The 17,617-nt window shown below is 49.5% G+C and overlaps 1 protein-coding gene and 1 long non-coding RNA gene across 6 annotated transcripts; one reads left to right on the top strand and one right to left on the bottom strand.

Annotated features, from left to right (window-relative positions):
* Positions 1-216: 216 nt before the first annotated feature.
* Positions 217-16,142, top strand: DUS3L (dihydrouridine synthase 3 like). Of its 5 annotated transcripts, none has more exons than XM_037885795.2 (13): positions 217-369; positions 4,862-5,168; positions 5,755-6,366; positions 7,493-7,534; positions 7,691-7,843; positions 8,048-8,164; positions 9,712-9,777; positions 9,867-9,977; positions 10,474-10,570; positions 12,273-12,348; positions 13,782-13,970; positions 14,094-14,222; positions 15,959-16,142. In XM_037885795.2, the coding sequence occupies exons 1-13, from the start codon at positions 329-331 to the stop codon at positions 16,029-16,031; spliced, it is 2,013 nt and encodes a 670-aa protein (XP_037741723.1). In that variant the 5' UTR covers positions 217-328; the 3' UTR covers positions 16,032-16,142. The 5 variants fall into 5 exon arrangements, 4 of the variants coding, with proteins under 4 accessions (XP_037741723.1, XP_043391820.1, XP_043391822.1 ...); XR_006287448.1 differs by lacking the exons at positions 217-369; positions 14,094-14,222; positions 15,959-16,142 and adding exons at positions 3,053-3,090; positions 11,617-11,756; positions 13,432-13,496 and having other exon boundaries at positions 13,782-13,821; XM_043535885.1 differs by lacking the exon at positions 217-369 and adding an exon at positions 3,053-3,090.
* On the bottom strand, positions 12,797-13,311 carry LOC122463823. Its single transcript, XR_006287449.1, has 2 exons — positions 13,185-13,311; positions 12,797-13,135 (listed from the first exon to the last, which is right to left on the bottom strand). It is a non-coding gene; the product is annotated as an uncharacterized LOC122463823 (long non-coding RNA).
* Positions 16,143-17,617: the final 1,475 nt, after the last annotated feature.

The raw sequence follows: 17,617 nt of genomic DNA, 5'->3' as shown, positions 1-17,617 counted from the left end.
CAGGCTCGCCCCTTGCTCCAAGCCCCTTAGCTTCGTCTGGGGCTGCTGCAGCCTCTGCCCCATGCCTGTGCCTGGAACTCTGACCCACCCCCGCCAGGCCATAACTATCGTCCCCTATTATCCGGGTCACATGGTATGACCTGGGTCCCCCCCCCCCATCCTAGACCACATGGTACGGTCCTTCTCCCTTGTTTCCTTCCTCTCAAGGCAGCCCCGGCCCCGCCCCTCGCGTGCGCGTGACCCAGGCGCGCGCGCGCTCTAGGAGCTCAGCGCGCGCGCCCGCCGTGGTGGGTGGAGCCAGCGAGCGGGCCGGGCCCTTCCCCGCGGCATGGAGGCGGCGGGAGGCGGCGTGGCGCCCATCAGAGCCCCGTGAGTACGGGCCGCCCCCGCCCCCACTCGCCCGGGCAGGCCTCAGCGCCGCCCCACTCCTGGGCCTCCCCTTCCCCCGCCTCCTCAGGGACCCCCCCCCCGATCCCCTTCCCCCGCCTCCTCAGGGACCCCCCCATCCCCTTCCCCAGGGGACCCCCCCCGACCTCCCTGGGGTCCCCTTCCCCCGCCTCCTCAGGGACCCCCCCATCCCCTTCCCCAGGGGACCCCCCCACCTACCCCCCCATCCCCTTCCCCCGCCTCCTCAGGGACCCCCCCCGATCCCCTTCCCCAGGGGACCCCCCCCACCTACCCCCCGATCCCCTTCCCCCGCCTCCTCAGGGTCACCTCCCCCCTATCCTCTTCCTCAGGGACACCCCCTCCCGGGGTCCCCTTCCTCAGTGAATCCCCTCCCTGGGGTCCCCTTCCCCCGCCTCCTCAGGGACCCCGCCACCTACCCCCCGATCCCCTTCCCCCGCCTCCTCAGGGACCCCCCCCGATCCCCTTCCTCAGGGACACCCCCCTCCCAGGGTCCCCTTCCTCAGTGAATCCCCTCCCTGGGGTCCCCTTCCCCCGCCTCCTCAGGGACCCCCCCCTATCCCCTTCCTCAGGGAACCCCCCCCGACCTCCCTGGGGTCCCCTTCCCCCGCCTCCTCAGGGACCCTTCCCGATCCTCTTCCTCAGGGACACCCCCCCCCGGGGTCCCCTTCCTCAGTGAATCCCCTCCCTGGGGTCCCCTTCCCCCGCCTCCTCAGGGACCCCCCCTATCCCCTTCCCCAGGGAACCCCCCCACCTACCCCCCGATCCCCTTCCCCCGCCTCCTCAGGAACCCCGCCACCTACCCCCCGATCCCCTTCCCCCGCCTCCTCAGGGACCCCGCCACCTACCCCCCGATCCCCTTCCCCCGCCTCCTCAGGGACCCCCCCCCCCCCGGGGTCCCCTTCCTCAGGGAACCCCCCACCTACCCCCCGATCCCCTTCCCCCGGACCTCCTCAGGGTCACCTCCCCCCTATCCTCTTCCTCAGGGACACCCCCCCCGGGGTTCCCTTCCTCAGTGAATCCCCTCCCTGGGGTCCCCTTCCCCCGCCTCCTCAGGGACCCCGCCACCTACCCCCCGATCCCCTTCCCCCGCCTCCTCAGGGACACCCCCCGATCCCCTTCCTCAGGGACACCCCTCTCCCGGGGTCCCCTTCCTCAGTGAATCCCCTCCCTGGGGTCCCCTTCCCCCGCTTCCTCAGGGACCCCCCCCATCCCCTTCCTCAGGGAACCCCCCCCGACCTCCCTGGGGTCCCCTTCCCCCGCCTCCTCAGGGACCCCTCCCGATCCTCTTCCTCAGGGACACCCCCCCCCCGGGGTCCCCTTCCTCAGTGAATCCCCTCCCTGGGGTCCCCTTCCCCCGCCTCCTCAGGGACCCCCCCTATCCCCTTCCCCAGGGAACCCCCCCACCTACCCCCCGATCCCCTTCCCCCGCCTCCTCAGGGACCCCCCCCGATGCCCTTCCTCAGGGACACCCCCCCCCGGGGTCCCCTTCCTCAGGGAACCCCCCACCTACCCCCCGATCCCCTTCCCCCGGACCTCCTCAGGGACCCCCCCCGATCCCCTTCCTCAGGGATCCCCTTCCCCCGCCTCCTCAGGGACACCTCCCCCCTATCCTCTTCCTCAGGGACACCCCCCCCGGGGTCCCCTTCCTCAGTGAATCCCCTCCCTGGGCCTCCCCTTCCCCCGCCTCCTCAGGGACCCCCCCCCCGATCCCCTTCCCCAGGGAACCCCCCCCGACCTCCCTGGGGTCCCGTTCCCCCGCCTCCTCAGGGACCCCTCCCGATCCTCTTCCTCAGGGACACCCCCCTCCCGGGGTCCCCTTCCTCAGGGACACCCCCCTCCCGGGGTCCCCTTCCCCCGCCTCCTCAGGGACCCCCCCTGATCCTCTTCCTCAGAGACACCCCCCCCGGGGTCCCCTTCCCCCGCCTCCTCAGGGACCCCCCATCCCCCTCCCCAGGGGACCCCCCCACCTCCTCAGGGACCCCCCCTGATCCTCTTCCTCAGAGACACCCCCCCCCGGGGTCCCCTTCCTCAGCCTCCTCAGGGACCCCCCCCATCCCCTTCCTCAGGGATCCCCCCCGCCTCCTCAGGGACACCTCCCCCCGATCCTCTTCCTCAGGGACACCCCCCCCGGGGTCCCCTTCCTCAGTGAATCCCCTCCCTGGGGTCCCCTTCCCCCGCCTCCTCAGGGACACCCCCCGGTCCCCTTCCCCCGGGAACCCCCCCATCTACCCCCCGGTCCCCTTCCCCCGCCTCCTCAGGGACCCCCCCCCCGATCCCCTTCCCCCGGGAACCCCCCCACCTACCCCCCGGTCCCCTTTCCCCGGGGTCCCCTTCCCCAGGGGACCCCCCCCGGGGTCCCCTTCCCCAGGGGACCCCCCCCAGGGACCCCCGGACCTCCCCTTCCTCAGGGAAAACCCCCCATCCCCTTCCCCCTCAGGGAACCCCTCTCCCCAGACCTCCCCTTCTCAGGGAACCCCGCCCCCCGAGACTTTCCCCCATTCCTAGCCCCCTCCCTCCTTCACAACACCCATTTCCTGTGCTACCCCAGGAGCGTCCCCGCCCCCCCATCCCCAGCATCCACCTTCCTCCACTACCCCAGGAGCTACCTGCTCCCGTCATGCAAACTGGTTCTGGGCTTTGGGTGCCTGACGCGTGGTCGATGGAGCCCTCGGTGCGGCAGAAGTTGAGTGGCTTTGGGCCGGGTGCTCTGGGTTCCCAGGCCGGGGTGACTCACTTGGAAAACCATATCACTCACCTCGTCTGGAGGGGGGAAAGAAAAAAAAAAAATCAGTTATTCGGTTACTTTGTACTTAAAAGAATCAGCAACAGAGGACCTGCCGCGTTGTTAAAATACCACAGTGCCTTTCCCCAGGCTGCCCTCATGACAGATGGCCCCTGGAGTCCCCATCCCACCACTCATCCTGTTTGACATTGTGGGTTGAGGTAGTGGCCATTCAACACCCAGCAAATATCAACAGGTGCCTTTGACAGAGACAGTATCTGAGTTTGCAGGAAGGCTCATAAGAGGCCTTGTAAACTACGGAGAGAGCGCAAATACGGGAGAACTGGGAAACGTTACTAGCCTTGTGACTGTTGCCCTGGATGAGTTAAGTTACTGTCCTCAGCTAACCAGTCAGTTAGTGGAACCTGTGAGAGACCACAGCAAGCTTTGAGAAGTTACGTGTTTAAAAGTCAGTACCTAAATAAAAATGGCTAAATTTTCAGAGGTCATGAGTGCACACAATTGTCATTGAAGTCTACAAGAGCTGAAGGTGGTTGGCACTTCTGAAAAATCACACCACTTTTATTTAGGTGCCTAAATATGGATTTTTGGTCCACCCTTCTGTTTTAGGATACCACCCTAAAGTATCCTCAAATGTTCAGTTTATAATTCTGCCGCACCTCCATTAAGCAATCAGTCTTGTCAGTTTTGTGAGTAAATTTTTCTATTAATAGTGTAGCCTAGAGGCCTCAGTCAAAGATTTGGGGTCCTTTTGTGCTATACACTGTATGGACAGTCTCTGCCCCGGTAAGCTCACAATCAAGGATTATGACAAAACATAATAGGTGGAAGAAATGGACAAACTGGGAGGAGGAAGTATCGATAAAGGTGGCACATCTTGCATAAGTGGTCACTTAGGACAAGTTTCACTGTATTTTGCTGCTCTCTGTAGAAGATGCTAGTAGTAAAGGCCATCTGTTCTATTTACAAAGGTGCCCATCCTGCTTCCTTAGTTTTTCAATGGTAAAGACCTCTTTCCAACCCCAAAGATCTACCCCTGGAGACGAGGAATACACTGTACATCAGGCCGCATCTTTAATGTGGAGAGTTCAGAACACATGCTACAGGCCACAGCCTGCATCACACTGGCTTAATCCAAGTGGCTTGGGAGCTGTTGTGTGTACAGATTCCATGTCCATACTGAACATGAGGCAAGCTATAAACTCCCCTATTTTTTTTTAATATATGGCACACTTTGCTTACACAGCACAGCTGGGGATTCTCAGTGGAGCTGTTTCCTTCGCCAGTTATCTCCCTATTCTTGTATAAGGGGAAGAATATAGTGGAAGGGGGCCCTGAGCTCTGTGGTACCTGATCTTCTGGATCACCTGGCATCAGCAGTGCAAGTTAGAGTAGGACCCCTCTAACTGCCCACTGTGTCTTGTCATAGCTTCAGTGTGGTGGAGAACTGGGGCCCTAACTTGGTTTTCAATAACCTTGTAAGCCCAATGTCTGTAGAGCAGATGAAAAGACGAGCTCAAGAATGATCCTACCTCACGTTTTGCTTTGTGGCATCCCTGTGGTCAGAAAAGTTAATGCTGGTTTTAATTTCCTTTGTGTAGAATATGCTTCTTTCAGTCTGCCTGTTCTTTCATCAGTAAACTTTGCTGTCTAATGTAACACATGTCAAATGATCAATCAGTTTAATGAGAGCACTCTCTTGCTCTGTAGGTATCTCACCTCGAAAGAACAGTTCCATGCATATCTCAAAGCAGAAGGGGAATCCAGGAATCAGGAAAACAATCAACATGATGGGGAGGAAGATTCTAGTAGCAATGACCAGACAGAGCCTCCAGCAAAACAGATGAAACTAGATAGTGGTGATCAAGTTAGGAAGCAAGGAAGCCAAGAGGAAGTTGTAAAAGAGGAGGAGAAGAAACCCCAGGAACGGAAGAGAGCCAGAGGACAGAATAAGAGTCGGCCATGTATGAAGCCAAATCACTATGAAAAGGACAGGCTGTGCCAGTCAGTAATCCAGGTAAGTGGCTGGCCTGCTATGGTTGGCAACTTCAGGTTCTTTCGATAAGAATCTCTTTAGCTGTAAAACACCTAGCATGCATTTGGATTCCTAATAATATGGCATGAATAAGCCATATACTTACCTATGGAATGGATGTTACTTATTCTCAGGTGGGGGTAATTCAGCTATAAAGCCTCAGGGAGCTTGCACTTTATTTAGGCCCTGTCTAGTCTGGTGGTTTTTGTGCTGGCACAACTCCTGCATCCCCCAGTGTAGATGCACTGCAAGAAGGTAATAAGGAATATGCACTAGTGCAACATATCCCCATAATAAGTCACTGGGGTCAGTTGTATGAGTGCAAGCCCCATTTTGCACTGATCCAGTGCGTCTACATTAGCAGCTTGCATTGGTGAAGTTGCATTGATGTTTTACACTGATGCTAGTTTCTCTAAACTAGACAAGCAATCAGGAATGGTCAGAGTGTGTGTAACTGAAGTCCATGGAACTCTTCCTGGAAACAAAGCTGACACACACAGTAAAAATGAGCCCATTTACGTAGAATGGTTGTTGGTGGTTTTACATTGAAAGTGTTTTGTCATTTAAGGAATGTGCAGAGAAGTGCTACTTTGGCTCACAGTGCCGCTTCCTGCATGATGTTGGGGAGTACATGGCTGTGAAGCCCTCAGACCTCGGGGATAGCTGCGTGCTCTTCAAGACCTTCGGAAAGTGCATTTATGGAGTCACATGCCGCTTTGCTAGGGCGCATCTGGGGGAGGACTACAGGAACATCATTAATGAGGAGCTTGTAAAGCAGTGGGAAGGGAAACCACTGGTGAGAAACAGCCTCAGCAAAGAACTCCAGCAGCGACTGCGCAAGAAGAAAGTTTGCTTTGACAAATCCCGTAAGTACCTTAGTCACTTGGGCAAGCCCAGCAGCGCAGACAATGTGGGAAACAAGGCAGCAGGCAACTCAACGGGGGAGAAGAGGATGACAACCTGCACAGCAGCCAAAGGGAATGTAGAGGGCGTTGAGGTCAAACCTCCTGGAGAGGAGGCACCAGAATGTGTCTCAGTGTCAGAGAAGGGAGAAGCTCCTGAATCAGTGGTCCTGCAGAGTTCCTGGCTAGCGGATGCATCAAAGGATTCCACTCCCAAAACAATAGGCCCGGTGACAGATGAAGATGTTATAAAACTGCGGGCGTGTGAGAAAAAAAGAGTAAGTGCTAAAGCTGAGGATGGGGTCCTATTCTGTGGGTGCGTGTGGTAGTGGGCAACAATCAGGTGGTTTTAAAGCTGCATTTGGAAAGCCTCAGCTAGGGTGACTGGCAATCTTGGCTGAGGTGAGTGTAATTGAGGTGCCGGTGAAGCACTCCTCGTGTACATGCCCTTAGTCCTTGGGTGGAGGAAAAGTATTTCTGGTTCTGCATTTAAACAAGAAAAAGGGTTTTAACTTGTTGGGTCATATTGCAGTGGAGGTTGGTATCTCAGACCCCTAGTGAAGGGAGAGGCCTCAGTACAGAGCTGTCTAATGATGCTGTCTACTGTGATTAGAGAACTCCTAGGTCTCCCATCCGAGCCTTTGGTTTAAAATGTATTTTCAGTGATTCTCTCTTTATAAACAGAGTAACCCCAATTATCTAGCCTGTGAGTCAGAAAACGGCTGCCGCCCCCATGTGCGGTGGCAAGCATCATACGTTGCTCTCCTGCTTATCCAAAACCCCTTTACCCACTTCCTCCAAGTTTTGTTCTCAAACATGGTTAGATAGTTAATGATTTGGATCTTTGAAGATTGTGTTGTTAATCATCACTTTGTAATAAATGCTTTTCAGGTCCGCTGTTCAGAAAAACAAACACATTGTCTTGCTCATGTGAAAACTACCTAGTTGTAGGTGGTGTTAGCGCTGCCTGATCTGAACTTGCCTGGCAAGTGCCTCGGGATCTTCAAGAGGAAATGTACCCAGAAAGGCTGTCAGGCTAAGAAAAAAAAAAATCTTTGTTTTTCAGAAAAACCAGCTCTCTTCTCTTTCTTGTACCATCTACCATTACTAAAATGTTGTTTTCCCCATTTCTATAGCTCTTTCACTTCACTCAGCTAGGGCAATGCAAATAGACGGGTCAGTTTAATTTTCTAGTCTTCCTGCCCTAGCGCAGTGCTGCAGTGTGGGGTTTCAAATGCTGCAGAGGAATGCTTAAATTAAAAAAAATACGGTTTTCATGGAAACTAAAAGGAAACATGATAAATTCTGTAAAAGCCAAACTCCCAGAGTCTCTAACTGAAATTCCCCACTTGGTCTTCACTATTTGAGCTCTTCTAATATGCCTTTCCTGTCTTTGTTTTCCAGTTGGATATCCAAGGCAAACTCTACCTGGCTCCCTTAACAACGGTAGGTAGAATAGTTCTAACAATTATTCTTTTTTTCCCCACTTGTGAAAATTGGCTGTAAAACCACTTGGATGGGACAAGCTCCTCACATGAGTGGTGCAGGTCAAAAATGTTGCCAATAGGTATCCTAACCCTCTCTGGTTGCTCTGGGTTTCAGTGTGGTAACCTCCCGTTCCGGAGAATATGCAAGCGTTTTGGAGCGGATGTCACCTGTGGCGAAATGGCTGTGTGCACAAACTTGCTCCAAGGCCAGTCATCTGAATGGGCTCTCTTGAAGCGGCACTACACAGAAGATCTCTTTGGAGTGCAGGTCCAGTATAGTCACTTCAGCAAGGCGGGAACCTAGAAACAACTCATGTATTTCTTACTTGGGGGAAACATCACCCACTGGGCATCTGCAGGGAGTAACTTTCCCTGCGGGTGAACGGCCCTTGTGTCTTTGAGCTGAGACGTGGGCATTTCTTTTGGAGAGGTCAGCTCATTTTGACTGAATCGGTTCTGTTTTCCCTTTCAGCTGGAGGGAGCATTTCCAGATACTATGACCAGATGTGCAGAGCTTCTGAACCAGACCATTGAGATGGATTTTGTAGACATCAATGTTGGGTGCCCAATAGATCTGGTGTATAAGAAGGTAACATTTAACAATATCCTCCATCCTTTCTCTGAGCAGGTGTCTTTCCTTTGCTTTACCTCCCAATCCCTGGTCTGTTCACAACACAACTTAAATGTTACCATTGCCTGTTCAGTCTAAGGACCATCATCTCTACACACAGAGTAACCTTCTCGATTCCAGGGCTTGTTTCAAATGACTTCATAGCAAATGTGTTCATCTTACAAACAACATGATGGCTTTTCTAACGGTCAGCACTGCAAACCCAGCCTGGGATCTGAAAGTCAAGCTTAGGTTTATTCTGAATCCTGCAGCATCTCAGCAACAAACAACTCTTCAACTGGAACCTAGGTCATAGAAAATAAGGGCAGAAGGGCCTGTTAGATCATCTAGTCTGCCCTCCTGTACCGCACAGGCCATGGAATTTCAACCAGTTACTCTTGTAGGGAGCCCAGTAACTTGTGTGAACAATTAATACTAGTTAGTTCTGTTGCTGGTGTGCAAGCCAGGCCAGAATGCAGCTCCTGCGCTGGAGGCCGAACACACTGGTGAGAGCTTATTTTGTCAGTGACCTCAGCAGCCACAGCCCTAAATTTTACACCAGGGGCAGATCCGTTGGAGAGGTGCAGTTTGCAGAGGGGCCTGTCTGATCATTGTCACAGGTTCAGGGTTAACTGCACCTTTGACACCCCTCCACCCCAGTTTTCCTCCAGGACTTCCACTTAGGTGACAGCTAGGAAGCCTGAAACCTTTTTCTCAGGTGGACACCTGTGGCTCTTTTCCTCCAGACGGGTATTCAGGCTTGCAGTCCCTCTGTATTTCACTGAGATTTCCCCAGCACGTCTGGCTGGAGTCCAGCACCTGTGGTTAGCCGTTTCCACAGTGTATACCAGTTATCAGTCAGCTGTCACAAAGCAACCAACCTTTACAGCGCAAAAGACATTTATTCTTAGGGCAAAAGCATTACAGAGAAAACATATTAAAAAAAACAATAAGTCCCTATCCACATCCTAAAAAGCTTACCAGAGGTCAGCCACCAGTCTTATGGCTCTTTGGGCACGGCAAAGTGTTTCTAACCCTTCCACAAGGCTGGGGACCTCTTGTGTGCAGAAGGTCCTGTCCATTTGCTGAATCAAAAAGGCAGCCCTGTGTCAGTTTAAACTCAGCCCTCTTATACCAAAAGCCCTTTCTTTGTCTGTTGGTCTCTGGAAAACCCAGTATGTGAGAGCCACTTGCAGGGATGGTCCAGCCTCTTTGGGGTTGTTTTAATTACTCGCCTTAATCACACACCACTGTTTTTTAGTTCCTGGAGGAACTGTGGTAGTGCTCCCACCCCAAGCTGCATACAATCCCCGGCCCACAAGCCATTCTTGTATGTCATACAGTATGGTCCCCCAAAGCTACAGCATGCAGTTGCTATATCGGTCAATCTTGACTGCACTTCAAGATAAAAGTGCAAATATTCTCCAGTTTATACAAATGAAAGGCAGCTGTCTGGTTAGTTTCAGCAAGGTTCTCGGTTAGGTGAAAATACAAGGATCTCTGACTGTGCCTGTTTTATCCCACAGGGGGGTGGATGTGCCTTAATGAACCGTTCCAACAAGTTTGAACAGATAGTCAGAGGAATGAATTCGGTGAGTACCAGGCATACCCTGGCTGAGAAGAACAAGCTTCCAAACAAAGCTGTTTTGTCTGGTTTAACTTTACTCCTCCCTCTCTGTAGGTACTCGATGTTCCTCTGACAGTGAAGATAAGGACTGGTGTGCAAGAAAAAGTCAACCTAGCTCATAAAGTAATCCCCAACATCCGGAAGTGGGGAGCTTCCATGGTCACGGTATGGGTCCCTTTCTGTGTTTGATGTCAGAAATTTGGCCAAGATCCCTGGTGCTTTGTCTGTCTGTCTGTCATCATTGAAGTACATCTAGTCCAATAATCCTTTTGGTAGTGACTTTTGCGTGATGCATCAGGATAGAGGCATGAACCCAGCCATCTGTGCAAAGTTGTATTGTGAGAGGAGGAGATGCTTCAGGGAGGGACACATCATCATTAATACCACTCTGGTCTCTGTCCACATTAATAATCCCTGTGGCTTCTTGCTCTAGCTTGCTAGCACTGACAATGTTAGGTTTGTTCATGATGTCTCTTTGGATTCTGCTAACGAGTTCCCCTACTGTTCACTGCAGCACTGACCTCTGCAGAATGCTTAGGTTCTGTGCTATCAATGCCTTTCACTCATATCCATTTTGAACTTGTTGCCTTTCTTGTAGCATCTCGCCCTAGCTGCTTTAGATACTTGGTGAGGTACTAATGGTAACTCTTCTTTCTGTTAGCTTCATGGCCGATCTAGAGAACAGCGTTACACAAAGGTTGCAGACTGGGAGTACATAGCAGAGTGTGCTAAATTAGCCAGCCCAATGCCTCTATTTGGTATGTTTCTCTCTGCTGATTTTATTTTTTTAAGCTTTTTAATGATTAGGTAATTTTAAAACAGCTTGTTTCTCTGAAATGTGATCTGTGTATGGTTAAAATATTACTGGTCCCATTAATGTAAGATCCATCCCCCCCACAAACTTGCATCTCCTTTGGTGAGATTGCCTTCGTTATTTGTTTGAGGTAAAGTTAAGACACAGGAGCACATTCAGTCTGGGGTGGGGTGTGGGGGGGAGATGAGAGTGAAGCAGAGACAGACCTAATGACAAATCCCTAAAGTGATGTCAGAGAGGCAATAGATTGGCTGTCACCAATAGTGGTTGGCCACTTAGCTTAAAGTGCTGTTCTGATCTGAAAAATTACCCAGCAGTTCTACTGTGGTAACTCCATTCAGGTCAATGAACTGACAGATGAATCTCCTCCATGGTCCCCTGGTGTATTCCAAGTCTCATCGACCATTAAACTCCTCTTAATGTTGTGGAGCCACGAAGGCTTGGGCAGAGCAAGCTGTAGTTCATTCCTGTTCCTAAATAGTCAGTTGAATTTTTGTCTAACAATTCTGTCCTCATGCTTCTGAAACCCCAGGGCAAGAGAGTTGCACAGGTGTAACAGAGCTGAATTTGAAAGTTACTGATGGTAGAACTTGACCTGTATATTATTTACACACACACACACACGTGCATGTCAGTCACCACCACTCGGGTCTGAGAAACACGGCAAATAGCGCTGCAGCCGTGAAGGGCGTTCTTCTCTGTCCCACTCCGCCCCAGAGACTGTGCAGTGAGGGTCCGATAGGAAGTGAGCCATAGTGATTTTCCATGGCTTGGGGCGCTGTTGGATTCACTGCCCAAGCCACAGGCTGTGTACTATACTTTTACTGCCCTATGTGGGCCTTGCTGGACTATGTTAACATGCTCTAGGTATCTAGAGCTAGCCAGCAGGATTCATGCAGGGCGGTCAGAGTGCAACACAGCCTGGAGCTTGGGCAGTGAAGCCAGCGCACCCAGCCCTACTAACAATCACCGTGGCTTGCCTCCTCTCAGACCCTCACTGCTCAGTCTGTGGAGGAAGAGAAGCCAGAGGGGCAGGAGGAGGCAATGACAGAAGAGAGGGAACGTACCAGAGGAAGGAGAAGAGGAGGAGGATCATCCAGGAAGGAGGTTCAGGCCCAGCAGTGGCCAAGGTAATTAAGGGCCATAGGAGGGCAGCTTTCCTAGGGTTGATCCTCCCCTTCTCCCTGTTTGAGGGTGGGGGTTAGGGGGTCCTTGCCCTCCCCTCGGCCATAGACAGTGAGGAGAGGAGGAAGAGTTCCCGGTTTCTACGGGGGCGGGGGGGAGCAGGGAAGGGGTCCAAGAAACCTCTGATTTTTTTAAAAACATTCTAAATGTCTCAAAGGAAGCTTGTTATCTCTGAATTGTTAGGTTTTTTGCCTTGTGCATCACTGCCCATTATGACCCTCAGGTCCCAGGTTGAATTTTCAAGACTTGGCAGTTAGAAGGGGGGGAGAACCACCACACAACACATCCTTTAGTAAAGGGAATAAATTGAATTTGTGGCACCTGAGTATAAACATGGAGCCCCCCAATGCCATTTTACAGGATCACTTTTCAGATAAGGGCATTTTTGAGTTTCATCCTGTGCCATTTCATTTTGACCTGATCTTGTGTGCCACTCTGGCCTCTCTCACTCTCCCACACAGGAAATGGAGATATCTTGTCCTATGAAGATGCTAATCGAGCCATGCAGACTGGCGTTTCAGGAATTATGATTGCAAGGTAAGTGGCTGCCTTTCCTACTTACTTTTGTTTGTGAGCTATATTGGAAACAGAAATAAAAACCAAAAAAAAGCTAGTGATGACAAGGATTTCCTCCTTGGCAAGGCTGTTCTTGGAGGCTTGTTGTGTATCTGGGATAAGATAGATGGAGTTGAAAGCTACAGCATTATTTGCTACTTCTGGTGTAGCCTTTAAAAGGAGGCACCATCAGTTTACAGAGAGCTGGAAAGTCTCAAACTGGATGGAGGTGTAAGCAGAAGTGCATGGTATTGCAAATGATTCTCAGCCAAACCAGACTCTTGTGCACGTGATTTGGGTGACACTCCTGTTTAATCTTTGGGGTAGAAGCTGGTGCTGATAGGGTTGGCATAACTCTTAATCAGCTAGCAGGTTGAAAAAACATGCAAGTCTCTTTAGCTCCAAAGCTCCAGCTTCGATAATCTCTCTCTGATGTAGCAAGAGAGATTAAACTGGTTCTGACATTGGACAGCACAGCACAAGTGATTTTGGGACCTGGGGCCTTTTTTTCTTATCCCTGATCAATTTGGCCCACTGGCCTATCTCTAATCTGTTTGAGAATTGACCCTATCCCTGCTTCAGAAGCGACTTCCAATTTCATTTCTCAGATCCCAGCCTTAGAGTAATCCTGATGATTAATCTTATGTTTGCTCTGCCCAGACTCACTTCTATGGGCTCTTGTGGTTAAAGAACAGACCTGAGCAGGGAATAAAACCTTGATCTAGTTCTCTGGCATCTGCTTCCTGTGTGACATTAGCTCAGTCAACTTCTCTGGGGTTTTGTGTGAATACAGACTAACACAGCTGCTACTCTGAAACCTCTGAGTGGAATTTTCTAAAGGTATAAGGGATTTAGAAGCAGCCTTCCTAATACAATTACATGCCTGAGGGATGAAAGGTATTAGTCAATTTAAATATACTCACACCTCCTGTTATCCCTGAAGTTAACTAGATGCTGGTACAGGATTGCTTCATGTTCTGTCTTGGCTCTAGGCAGGCTCCTGGAGTATAAATAAATAGGGCAAAGGGGAAAATAGTTAAGGCTTAGTTATTCCCTCACTTGCAGGGGTGCAGCATCCAGGGAAATCAATGGCAGTTGATCATGCAAGAGGAGAGAATTAAGCTCTAAAGGTAGGTCAAAGTGAAAGCCAGCAGATTCCCTGAAAAGGTTGGATTGTCTTGTTCGTGGTCAGATCCTCCTGCCAGAGCTGTGTTTGTAGGAGGCTTTAACTAGAAAATGAAATGTACTCTTCCCGTGCCCACTGGGAGGTAACTCAGTAACGCAAATGTTGTCTGGCCGCAGTCATCTTGTGTCTCACATATACAAGTCTGTAGCTAAACTTCAGTTTTATAGCTGGACAAACTTTCTTTGGTTACAACCATTTTCCTTTCTGATCCGATCTTGTCTGACCGCAGAGGAGCATTGATCAAACCTTGGATTTTCACTGAAGTTAAAGAACAGCGACACTGGGACATCTCTTCCAATGAAAGATTAGATATTCTCAAAGACTTCACCAATTATGGCCTCGAACACTGGGGTTCAGATACCCAGGGGGTGGAGAAAACCAGGAAGTTCATGCTGGAATGGCTGTCCTTTTTGTGCAGGTAACTTGCTTTCTCAATGTCTTTGGATAGAAAGCTTTTTCTTGCTGGGTCTCTGCCTCTACTGTAATATTTTGTAGAATAATAAAATTCAGTGACATTTAATATATGTATTTGCATTGCAAGGTATATTCCAGCTGGCTTATTGGAGTACCTACCTCAGAAAATCAATGAGCGGCCTCCTTACTACATGGGGAGAGACTATCTGGAGACCTTAATGGCAAGCCAAAATGTGGACGACTGGATTAAAATAAGGTAAATGGCAAACAGTTGTCATAATAGACAGTTGGTCATAGCGATTTCATCCTGCAACCTAATATTCAAATACCAGGTGACGCACAATCCTACTGGCATGGAAGGATCACGGGAACTTCAGGTGTTATAGTTTATCCTGCCTTCTCTGCCCACCTCCCAACTCAACATGAGACTTCTGTAGGGCTGGCTAGGATCATGATCTACTTCCCCAACACAGTAAGACTGACTAGAATGGTGCAATACCCTCATTTCAGTAGGTTTTCAGTTAAGCCTTGTATTGCCATATTACTCTCTCCTTGTTTGTATGCGCCCACAAGTGCCTCTATTGTGATAAGTCTTACCTGAGATGCTAATATAAACCCAGAGGAATTGACAGTGTGCTTCCCAGACAGTGATTTGAAGGTTACCACCAAGGAGGAAAACTGTGATTTTTCAAGATTACTGACTGCACAGTATCCAGTATATTAATGTGTCTTGCAGCAGCGTGTAGGAACCCCAGTCATGGGCCAGCACCCCTTGTGCTAGGTGCTGCACAAAACAGAACAAAAAGACTGCACCCGCCCAAAGAGCTTCTAATCTGAGTCATTCCACAGCTTGGGGAGTTATCGGACTTTCCCCTGTCCAGTCCCCTGCAGGTTTCCAGAATTAATGTTACAGACTTTAGGAGACTTTTCTTGCATCCAAAAGTCTACAGACGCTGCTTGAAAAAATGACTCTGCAGACTTCAGGCCCCAACTGAAATGGCATTCTGAGAGTGTAGCCAGCGGCTTTGTCCCATCCCGTGGAAACAAAAAAAGCAGCAAAAATGGAGCATGGCTGCAGCTTCTTTTGAGGAGGGGCGGCGGCGCTAATCTGTGTCCTTTGTGTTAGTAATGGAAACAGCTGCCTACAACCAACCAAGTTACTAGAACTTCTGTACATTTCAGCCAAGTTTTGTAAATGCCATTTTCTGAGCAGAACCTTGCAGCTTCAGTATCCAGTTAGCTCCTTTGTGCTATACTGTTCACTGGAAGTATGAAAAAATAACTTTTTTTAAAAAGTTAAGTCTCTTTGCACTTTAATAAAATATTTGTTACCCTCAATGTTAAATAAATAAATGTAGCACTAACCTGCTTCCAGAAGTGTGGTTATAATGTATACAATGTCTGCTCTGCATTCAGGTAGCTTTATATTCATGCCATAGGTCTATAGTCTGTTGGTACGTAGTTGCTCACTCTACTGGATTTCACTGCCTACATGTCTTGTGGAAAATGATACTGCATTAATAAAACATTGGGGTCTTAGGAATTTTGGTTGTAAACAGTTTATATACAAAACAAACCCTACTGTTCCTTAATGTGAACTTTTAGTACTTAAATATATCATTTTTCTGTACTATTGATAGGCCAGATCCTCAACTCCTTTGAAGTCAATGGGGCTACACAGATTTACACCAGCTATGTCATGTTACACCAACTGAGGGATCTGGTTGTTAACATATGAGCACCAACAGTGTGTCTAGCTCAGTTTAAGCAGAAGGAGAGGTGGGATGGGGAGATTCAAAACACATTCAACTTAGTGAGAATAAGGCACCTGAAAGTCAGTGGGAGTTAGGCACCTAAATTGAAAATCTACCCCTTGGTCCCTACTACAAAGAGGGCACAGCCTACCACAGAGTATATGTTGCATGGTTGGGTGTCAGTGTGAGGTATTGTCAGATTCTGAATGTATTTGAATACAAATCTGTTTTGTTGCAGTGAGATGCTTTTGGGGCCTGTACCTGCAAACTTTACCTTTCTGCCTAAACACAAGGCAAATTCTTACAGATAGGACTGATTGGAAGAGTCCTTAAACAGGCACAGTGAGAGAAGGCAATAGCAACATGGATTATCTGCCTCTGGCTGCTGGGAATTAAATAAAATTTTATTTTTTAATGTCTAATTAATGTTTGTCATTACATGATCTGATAACTGGACAAGTGTCACAACTCAGCCTGTTCTTCCATATGAGCTGCCCATCTTCCATATGAGGATCTCTCTAGCTACAATACTTCTGTGGTCTTCATTACCCCTAGTTTGAGAACTTCAGTTTTAAATGTGTTTAGCTCCCAGGAGGGTGAGAAGCTTTTTTATTCCCTTTTATAGGTGGGAGAAACTGAGGTAGAGCTGCCAAATGGCTTGCCCAGGTTGTCACAGGAAGTCCATGGCAGAGCAGGGGTTTGAACCTGGATCTCTCCAGCCCAAAGCTAGTGCCCTAACCACTGGACCATCATCTCTGTGTAACTTTTGCATCTTCTCCAAAGCCTTCTCATGGACTTTGGTGCAAAAATAAAGTGCTTGGTGGTCAGTGGCTTGCCTCACTTCACCATGTGAGCTTTCTTATACATTTGCACATTGTACATCTCTTATGTAGGTGCTTCTGTAGCAGGGGTTGATAAAAACCTTGAGGGTGTGGTCACTAGCATCAATGCAGCCTTGCTTGGTCCAGCTGTGACACATACTGAAAAAAGAACAATTGTGAAATGGCTGAAGGGGTAAGAAAGTAAATTTCCTCCGCTCTTCTAGGTGTTCCATCAGGGGAGATTTTTTCACATTGATATTAGACACCTAGAGGAGCTGAGGCAATTTACATTTGTACTGAAAAAAAGCATGTTTTTTATATGAGTGGCAGTTGGATTAATACAAACCATTAAATAACCCCACAGTCTCCCAGGAGAGCCTTCCCCTTAGTCTAGTCAGGTTTTATTCAGATTTATAATATTTTGACACATTCAATACATTGCACAAACTCCCAGCAGGATACAAATAACTCCCAAATGCATTTTGTGTACAGCGATAAAGATTCTGCACTTGGGATTTGAACAGATCTGTCAAAGTTGTGTGGGCTAGAACAGAATTGAGCTCATTCTCCCCTGTCATTAGGTCTGCAGCTCTGACATGAGTAAAAGCCATAGAAATTGATTCTAGCCAGTCAGTTTGCCACATATGACCCTAAATCCATATCTAGAGCAGATCTCTTGGTTCAGAAGGTGTCACTTTTACCTACATCCCTTCCAAGTGAAGGAGTCTCACATTGATGTTTATGTACAAGGAGTCAGTAAACACTCTAGAATTGGCGTTGGGCTGGCTCACTTGCATGGAGATTGGATTATAGTGGGAAAGGTGAGTGCAGTTCCAGTCCCCTGCTCTCATCCATACAAGCCATGTGCCATACCGATGCAGAAATTGCAATGAGTAAGGCAACAAATGTGGATGCAGGTGTGGTATTCCTTCTAGCAAGTGGTGTTGACCGCTCTAGGTTCCTCTGCCTTTCTAGAGTTACTTCTAGAAGGGTGTTCACATGCTCCTTTTCCAAGTAGAACTACAGTTGAATGCATTACCCTTAGCACATATTTAATCACTATGTACAGAAGAGAC

The sequence above is a fragment of the Chelonia mydas genome, chromosome 25 (genome assembly GCF_015237465.2).
Source record: "Chelonia mydas isolate rCheMyd1 chromosome 25, rCheMyd1.pri.v2, whole genome shotgun sequence".
Classification (NCBI taxonomy): domain Eukaryota; kingdom Metazoa; phylum Chordata; order Testudines; family Cheloniidae; genus Chelonia; species Chelonia mydas.
This window is presented reverse-complemented; position numbering and strand designations above follow the sequence as displayed.